The sequence below is a fragment of the Aquila chrysaetos genome, chromosome 22 (genome assembly GCF_900496995.4).
Source record: "Aquila chrysaetos chrysaetos chromosome 22, bAquChr1.4, whole genome shotgun sequence".
Classification (NCBI taxonomy): domain Eukaryota; kingdom Metazoa; phylum Chordata; class Aves; order Accipitriformes; family Accipitridae; genus Aquila; species Aquila chrysaetos.
This window is the reverse complement of record NC_044025.1, coordinates 20268789-20278366: the sequence shown is the minus strand read 5'-3', so window position 1 is coordinate 20278366 and position 9578 is coordinate 20268789. Positions and strand designations below refer to the sequence as shown.

The 9578-nt window shown below is 44.7% G+C and overlaps 1 protein-coding gene across 2 annotated transcripts in view; it reads right to left on the bottom strand.

The window, feature by feature from the left end:
* Positions 1-4735: 4735 nt before the first annotated feature.
* The window catches only part of LOC115334041 (solute carrier family 22 member 5-like), a 30903-nt gene continuing 26060 nt past the window's right edge, over positions 4736-9578 (bottom strand). Inside the window, exon 10 of one of the 2 annotated variants that reach the window (XM_029997771.2) lies at positions 4736-9563. In XM_029997771.2, the coding sequence (XP_029853631.1) occupies positions 9476-9563 (88 nt within the window). In that variant the 3' untranslated portion in view covers positions 4736-9475. The remainder of the gene's footprint in view (positions 9564-9578) is intronic. The other variant, XM_029997772.2, reaches the window with a different exon arrangement.

The window sequence follows — 9578 nt, the reverse complement described above, 5'->3', positions numbered from 1 at the left end:
GGTACCGGGGGATCCATCTGCGCTGCCTCCCGCCGGGCTCGGCCCCGCTCCCCACGCACACGCAGCCCCTTCCCGCAGCATCCTCACCCCCCCCCTCCACTCTCCCCCCCCCCCCATTCCCGGCTCCCCCTTTCCCTAAACCCACGGGGGGATGCTCGGGGACCGGCGAAAGGCACCGCTTACCTCCCGCGGGGCAGGCGGGGGATGCTCCGGGGGGGATGCTCCGGCTGGGGGGGGGGATGCTCCGGGGGGGGAATGCTCCGGCTCGGGGGGGGGGGGGGTGCTGCCCGGTGCCGGCCGAGCTCCCGCCGCCCCCAGCCCCGCTCCGCAGTGACACCGCGCTGCGCTTTCGCTTTCCCTTTCCCTGCGGAGAAGGGGCGGCCCCGGCTGCCGGCCGCCCTCCGGGGAAGGGGCTGGAGGGGGGGGGGACGGGGACGGTTCGGTCAAGCCCCCCTCTACCCCCGCAGCCCGCCGGGCCCGAGCGGCAGAGCTGGGCTGGGGGAGCCCGGGGGGGGGGGGGGGCACGGACAGAGCCCCGGGGGGGGAAGCTGAGCTGGAGGCAGGGGTACCTGAGATGGGTGGTCAAAGCTACTCCTCCCTCCCACCATATAAAGTGAGATTATTTCTTCCCGAGACGCCTAAACGTGATGTTTCCCACGAGTGAAGAGGCACCTTCGCTCGTCACCAAAGAGACCAGAATCCCTGTGGATGCGACAGAGCTGGTCCCTACCGGGGGATTTAGGATGTGGGATTGGAAGTAGAGGCGCTTGGGATGTAGGGAGCGACTGCCTTCAAGGGAAAGCGGCAGTGTCGGAACAGAGGAGGGTTCCTTCTGCCCAACCCCTCTCTGCAATTGTGAGCAGGAGCTACATGAACTCTGGGAGCTTGGAAAAAGCTATCGGAGCCTTAAGATTTCAGATGGCTGAGGACAATTAATGAATAAATCAAAAGGAAATTAACTTGGTTCACCCCAGGGTCAAAGAACCCTCCAGATGGTCACAATTAAGACGCCTGGAGAAGCCTCTCTTCCAGCAGGAAGCCAACAGAGAAAGAGCTTCCCCACACCGACAGGGCCATGGCCGAGGGCAGAAAAGCTGGGGCTTTCACGAGCAATTAGCAGGAACCACACACCTCCTCCTCAGCTGTTCCGCTTCAGTCCTCCTGCACAGCCGCATACTCCAGGAGGCAAGCTGCTGCAATGGGGAATGCTCACCTAACAACTGCACGCTTTAAAGCTATTTTCTTCAGGGATTTAATCGGTTACCTGGTGTTCTTGGGCATTTCCTGCTTATTGCTCTTACTATTTACCTTGCCTCAAGGTTAAGCTAACATAGGAGCTAGCAGCAGGTATACCTGCAGTTTTTCAGAAGGCGGGCAAAGAGGCAAGCGAAGGAGGTAAGGGCTGCTAGCATTAGGGGTGAAAGACGTATGGTGCGAGGCAGACAAACTGTCTCCCTACAGCTATGGACATCCATCCCCAGAAACGGCACTGGCTCGAAGTGTAGTCTCTGGTTTTGTTTTTTTCTCTTCTCAGAAGCGCTTGTTTCTGCACAAGGATTTACAGAATGCTGCTCACAGGCCCCACACGTAGGAATGACTCCAACGCTCCAGTGCACAGGCTGCTAGAGGCACCAAGGATTTTACATTCTTAAAAGAGTTTGTTTTGTTTTGTTGGTTTGTTTTTTTTTTTTTTTTTTTTTTTTTTTTTGCAAGGGAGGGGAATACTAAGGGGAAGGCTCAGCCTTGGATCCCGGGCAGCAAGTCCTGATTGCACAAGCACTGCTGGCAGCTCTCCGGCTGGGCTGTCTCAGCTGATGCTCACCCCAGGGCCTGCAGGACCGTTGCTATTTGGATGTACACAGTAACCCCTTATACAAAAGGATCCAGTATACAAACAGTCCAAGAGATACCAGACTGGCTGTTAAATAACTGTCATGGTTTAACCCCAGCCAGCAACTAAGGACCATGCAGCTGCTCACTCGCTTCCCCACCACCCTGTGCGATGGGGGAGAGAATCAGGAAAAAATGTAAAACTCGTGGGTGGAGAGAAGAACAGTTTAATAGAACAGAAAGGAAGAAACTGATGATAACAATAATAATAAAATTACAATAATAATAATATAAGGATTAGAATATACAAAACAAGTGATGCACAATGCAATTGCTCACCACTCGCCAACCGATGCCCAGTCAGCTCCTGAGCAGCTATCCATCCCTCTGGGCAACTCCCCCCCAGTTTATATACTGGGCACAACGTCACATGGTATGGAATACCCCTTTGGCCAGTTTGGGTCAGCTGCCCTGGCTGTGTCCCCTCCCAGCTCCTTGTGCCCCTCCAGCCTTCTTGCTGGCTGGGTGGGAGAAGCTGAAAAATCCTTGACTTGGTATAAGCACTGCTTAGCAACAACTGAAAACATCAGTGTGTTATCAACATTCTTCTCATACTGAACCCAAAACATAACACTATACCAGCTACTAGAAAGAAAATTAACTCTATCCCAGCCAAAACCAGGACAACAACAAAACCTCACGTTAACAGTGTTTCAAATAGATTCTAAAATCTGTCACAACCGGGTTAAATAAAGGAAGAAGGTTAGTATTCGGTGAAGAAGCAATACCTTGCCCTCCTCAAATGTTTTATAAATTGGCAGAATCACAATCCTTGTATTTTGCAGATGGAAAAATTGAGCCGTGGGAAATGAGAGGAACTTCCCAATGAACCAGCTCCTGAGCCCCTACTCCCAGTACAGCATCCCATGGACTACACAGGTTTCCAAGAAGTGCTTAAGTGATCTGGGAATCCGAGGCACTGATTTAAAGGTGACTTGTTACCTGACTTCTAGCTACTGGGGAGCCTTACTGCAAAACTTCAGTAACCTGAATCATATTTGAAATGTGGGTCATGGGAACCAGTCACCCAGTTACTTAGGTTGCTAATTGCCTCTGCAATACCAGGAGGTGCACGCCTCGGGTTTAGTCCTGGCACTCGCCCTTTGTAAAGTTTCAGACCCTGACTTGAGATCTGTTCCTGGCTGCCGAGAGATCCCCTGGGTGACACCTTGTGCACAGCTCAGATCTCTGCACCTCTACGAGACTATTGTAACTTTTATCCTTGACAGAATTGAAGGGGAAAGTAGGGAACTTGGGAAGACTCATTTAGATTGATGGATGCAGAGAGAGGAAAGTATATTTCATGATGTATTCAATCCTCAAAAATCCTGGAGTCCTGCTTTACCCAAGTCACAGTCCTGGACTTCTCCAAATGTATGAGAGCAAAACATACTATTCCCTCTGCTATCACAGCTGCTCAGGACAGCGCTTCTTCCCACAGGAGAGGCAGACAGCCCTGAACACAAATCTCATCACACAAAGATGCTTGTGACCCCTCTGAAATAAAAGTCACATCTCTTCTACAGTGTAGGAGCTTTGTCTTAAAGGTATCCATTTCTCTTCACATCTCAAGGTTTCTGTACCGCTTCATTGATTTTAAAGAAAAAACCCACAACCAAGCTTTCATGCATTGCCTGCCACAGGGGGAATCGCATCCCCTGTGCTGCCCAGGGCAAACCCTGCTGCACCGTGCGCCCGTCCAAGAGAGGAATGCCTGTCTGGTAGTCCTTTCAGACAAGGGTGGGTTTCTTGAAAGCAAACTGGGAAGCGGCTCTCCAACCGACCTTCTGCTGGGGAAGGGGTTCTTCTCCCTTTCTGCTGGTCTTGTCTCCACCCTTCCCTGAAGGATTAAATTTAGCAATTCAGGCTAGGGACAGCAGGGGTTTATTTGTAGACAGTCAGCCAAGTATTTAGTTCTGTAAACATCTTAAGTAAATTCCTGCTGCCCCATTACCTCATCTTCGTACTTCCTTACTGTTTCACTGCATTCATTTAAAAGGAAGTAAGAAAATGTACTAGAAGAATAGAAGTGATCCAGGTTTTAAAGATAGTTTGTGGAGGTTGGTCCAAACTCAGAGGAGCTATTTCTTCACAAGATGGGTGAAGATTTTTACAGATAAACCAGACCTGCATGTACCATGTACGAGATGGGCTAAATGCTAATTATTGAGTAAGAAAAACCAGGCAGTGATAGGCAGAGTCCCTACATTGTTTCTTAAACCTCTTAGTATATCAAACTCAGCTTGCCCGTGGTACTTCTGCTTATCTACAAGCATACAGCTTAATGTAGCACGTCTGGGGGAACCCCACAAAACCCCAGAGACTGAAGCTAGCAATGACGTTTTGCACTGCTTGTTGCCTCTGGCCACGTGAAGACTCTCATACAGTTTTGCCAGAAACATTTAAGTAGCATATTAGAGAAACTCCTTGCAATTTTTCAATAACGTGCCATTTCTAAATAAATGTTGAATTACTGGTTCTCTGTGCTGCTGACATTTGGAAAACACTCCATGAGAACAGGACCCACAAGACGACCTTTCAACAGATCGTTCTCCGCAGCCTCTCCGCAGGGAGGAGAGGAAGCAAGTGCCCACGCTGCTGCTCCAGCACCCACCTCCCATTCACCTCTCCCATGGACAGCAGCCACAGTCAGCAGTCAAGTTATGAAGACCACCTCTTTGCTTAGAACAAATATTTAAAAAAAAAAATTATGGGAAAAAAGTCATTATATATAATACAAGATTAATCAAGGTAAAGCCTACATGATCACAAAAAAAAAAAAGTAGCTCTGTTATACAAAACACCTTAAAACATAAAGATATAAAAAAATTATGAGAATACTTCATTTTAAAGATAATTCCAGATACAATTTTATTCTGAATTTTACAAAGAACAGCATTTTTCTATAAAAAACTAGGATAAGAATCAATTTACTTACAGGTAGGAATATTTACATTCTTAGAAGAAATTTCTGTATCTTTCTGTATCCAAGGCTGTGGCCATTACTAGTTTAAAGTGCCCCCAAAGGCATTTGTAAGGCAGGCATTATGGTGCCTGAGCCAATTCTATGCTTTAAGAAAACCATTTACAAATGCCAGGGTTAAGGTTCTATTCTACAAATACTGAAATAGGTATTTATTCGCAGAGACAGTCCCATCAGTTTCCTTGCGCGCTTGCTGTGCTCACGTGCGCAGGTCCCTGGAGAGTGTTAAAAAGAAAAGCCCTATAAAAAGAGACTATAAAACAGAACCAGCTGTAAAGCAGAGATGGGTATAACTCACATTAATCTTGAATTCCTTGAGATCAGCAATACAGTATTAACATCGTCATAACTCAAAATGAAAGTCCTCTGAAAAGAACCGTATTTTTACAATGTAGTTAGGTGCATGGTGAAAATGTTCAATAATGCCCACCCGCACAGGTGGCACGCTGCAGGCAGTTTCTTGTAGAACTATGAAGGGGCTGTGCAATTAAAATAATATGATTAAGCATTCAAAACCCAGTCCTTGTCTTGACTTACTGCACTGCAATTCCCCGGGGAAATGCACCACCTCCCTGTGCTTTCTTCTTCCACACTGTAACTTGGAAACAGGGGAGGAGGTGTTCACACCTCCTAACAAAAGTAGTGTCAGAAGTCATCTGAAGTTGCCTGCTTCTGAAAGAGGAAATACTAGATAATGCTCATGCAGGCATTACATTAACCATCAGGAGAGTCGAACAGAGAATCTAACAAATACAGACTGGGGCATGAACATCCCAAGAAATTAGGGTACCTTTTGAATTAATGGTATTTCCACTTGAAAGCACGGAAACTGAAGTCACAGGATTATGCAACATGCCCAAGATGATGAAAGAAGTAAGTCTAAGAGCTGGAAAGGAAGGGATCCTACTTCCCAGCCCAAGGCCATATGCTGTTTTCCTTGGTGAAGATACTGTAGTGTGCATTGTTCTCTAGCAACAGAGAATTTTGCCTGACCAGATAATTTTGTATAACCTGTATTGCTGCTGTAATACAGGTTATGGGCACCCAAAACCATTCAGTATTTCCCAGGTTAAGGTTAGCCTGAATGTCAAAGTCTGTATTATCTTCCTCCCCAATACAAGGAGCTCACAGGTTTAGCACAACTGCTCTTTCAAAGGCAAACTCTGTCCCTTCCCCCTTACAAAGTGTCACTCGCTACTACTTTGAGGATAACAGGAGCAAAAACACTGGCTTTCCCAGAGAGCAGCAGAACAGGTCCTTCCCCATGAGCCAGCACACAAGGCAAGACCCGTGTTTAGATGCATCCCAATACTGGTACTAAAAACCATCAACTCTTTCCAGAAGGGACAATCTGTGTGTGACTTCACCTCTCCACCACGAGGCCGAGAGAAGCGTCTCCGATGTGGACCTTGACTCATTTCATGACACTCACACAACAGCTCCACAGAGGTGAGTGAAACGTGTCTCAGAAATGCAAGTTATAAAGCGGTGTGTTCACAGCAGAGTCTCAGAAAGTCAGTCCCAATCCTGCTTTGCATCAGCGTAATGTAGAGTGATGTGCCAACTCGTCTATTAATGAAACCATACATTATCTAGGATTGGCCATGTCTGAAAACGTGGCACTTGGCAGACACCTTTCAAAGCCAAGGCACAGTGCAGCAGCAGTGCTTTATTCTGCAGGTATACCTGTAGCCACACTTAGTGCTAAAAGTCTTACTGTTGCCAGCACTGATGCCACTCTTAAGATTTGCCAACGACTGGATCAGGTCCTTTAATCCTCATTTTATTTGCAGAGATCAGATCAGCTACCTATATTAAAATATTCCCTCAATTTCTTTTGGAAATGCCTATTAGCTGGATTCTGCCTACCCACTAGAACAAGCTCCTTGTGTTAGAGACAAACTTGAAAAGAGTAGGATAAAAAAAGTAAACACAAATTAACCCAGTATGCTATATTAAATATATTCTACATTTCTGACTCATCCTTTCTGTTTTTAAAAATACAAGCAAGGGAAAAAAAAAGTATTTTTCTGACACAAAGAGATTGCCATTGCGTTTTGTAGTAGTAGTCATAACCAGGAAATTCCCCAATTGTCTGGATTAAAAAAAACCCTAAAGAACAACAACAAAAAGCCCCACAAAAAACTTTAGTAAACATCAGAATATTTAAATATTCAAGAACAAAAGTCTCACTGTCAAGGTACATACCTGGATAAAACAATGGCTAAGAAATTACAGCTAAATCAGACATTAAATAAACTCTGCACTTCAGGACAGGAATTTCCATACTAGTTCATGTATCAGGCAAGCACGTATCTTACATTTCAGGATATTTTCCTAAACATTTCACAGGAAGAGACTTATGGGACACAGTTGTTTACATTGGCAAATTCATTACAAGGAAGTTGCAGACAAATGAGTTTTGCCTCAGATTCCTGCGGTTATCAGATAATTCTACAACACACAGAAAAGAAGCTGCTTCTACATGTTCCAGTTCCTAGAAATAAGGTTGACAAAGAAAAATATCTATACCAAGTTTCAGAACATACTCTTATGTTTGCAGTGAATATTTAAAAAAAGGTGGTAAGCCTGACAAATTGTATCATGTCTTTTGGGCAAGGGAGACCGGCTGTTACATGCACTCTCCTGACATGTATTTGCTCATGTCAAGGCTATTACATGATGTGCAGCGAGGCTTGCAAAATCCAGATTCTCAATTTTCGCACTAGCTTCAAATCACACACTGCGTTTTAAACCTGCCTAGCGAGGGCCTGTCAACCTAACAGGAGTGACACGGAACCTGCCCAAACGTTCAGATTTCTCCCCTCGGAAGAACTGATGGTACGACAAAACTATGTTTCTCGGTATTGTTCTCTGACCCAGTAACATTAGCTAACTTCCTTCTCCATGCAGAAATTAAAATACTAAACAAGTAGGTGAGAAAATGCAGGGAAAGCAGAGCAAACCCTAAAGCTCAAGACACTGGTAGGAAGAGTTTGAACAAACCAAACCACTATAGTCTGTACAGTGTTTTCTACCTTCTTGTTTCTAGGACAAGCAGTCTGGAGGGCACCCATCAGTCCGACTACTGGAGCCAGTTACCAAGGGCAGAATATGGGGTATTGGTTAACAAAAGCCTAGAATCAGCCGATGCCACCTATGTATTTAAATACAGTAGGAAAATGCAAAACTTCCACAACCAGCTGCCGCAGCAGAGAGTAAGGCCCCTGACAGCTTTGGCTACGAAGGTTTAGGTTCTGCTTATTAAGTCTCTACAAGACACAACAAAACACAAACAAGTGCCACAAGAGAGAAATCTTTCACCACTCACATCTGTCAAGGTATAATCAGAATAGCACAAACGAGACTGGGTGTATGGATATACTGTATATATTTAAAGAAACACAGGTAATGCCAAGGGTGCTTCCACGTCCCAAGGAACAATTTCTTGGCAGATTGTCAACAAGATTTTTTTGTGGGTTTTTTTTTTTCAAACAATTTGAAAACAATTCACTGATTACATAAGTTAAGTGAAATAACAGACCTCACAGCAATCGTACAGTTGGCACTTGAGAAATCGAGAACCAGTGGTCAGAAATACCTTCTGAATTTTGCTCTCAGTACATTCCACCATGAGGTCAATGCAGTGGCATAGATTAACACAAAAATTTGTCTCTAAAATACATTAATTGTGTGCGTGTGTATGTGCATGTGCATGAAAAGCACAGAAGAAAGACAGGAGAATTGTTTCTGTCCTCCAAATTGCACAAAAGATGTTAAAACAATTTAGACATAAAACTTGCACCACACATCAAAAGGGAAGAACCCCAAACTAATACCGCTCCCTCCACACACAGATGAAACCGTTTGCATCATTTAAAACAAATGTGGCCTGGAAGCAGGCCACATCCAGGGTCAGATGTAAACAGCTTTACCATACAGGTACAGGCAGCACTGGAATCAAGTGAATTTTGTGAGCAAAATTTCAGTGCTACGAATACTTTGTGCAAGACAACCCTTTCAATCTACATTGAGTTTAAATGTATCAAGTTAGAATTAATTCTCAAAATCTTTCTTTGCATCTTTCTGAATTTGGTATCAAATTCAGCATGTGCAAAGTCATTTGAGTAAGATCACAGAGAGACATGTTCTTATAGCCTTCACTATAATAAATAAGTTTCCTGTCCAGAGACAGAAGTCAAGGAATCAAAACCAATTAGCAGCTTTTTCTGGCAATTTTTACTTCTTGATGTGCATTAGCTCTGGAGAAGGTTCACTGAGGAACCCAGGTACGCCTGCCAGCCCCTGAACTCATTTTCAAGTATCTTTCAGCTGAACCATACGCTTAAAGTTACAAAGGATTGATCAGATACCGTTCCATGGTACTACTGCATTACAACAACTGTGGCTGAAAAATCTCATTGAAGGCTATATGGTATTTATGTTCATATAAAAAGAGAATGTACGGAACACAGTGTTTAAATTAATAAATAAGGTTAAAATTAGAGGAAACAAAGTGCTGCCACTAGCCCTTTCTAGAATGAATTTTAGAAGAAAAGTCCATTTAAGTTTCAGTCCACCAGGAAGTACAGAGGAGTTCCATCAAAAAGCTGTGCTTTTACAAATCTCTGGATTTTCTTCTTCCTCCTTGGAATCTCTTGTGCTACTAGATGCAGGCCTGTATTCTAATCTGGGGGAAAAAAAA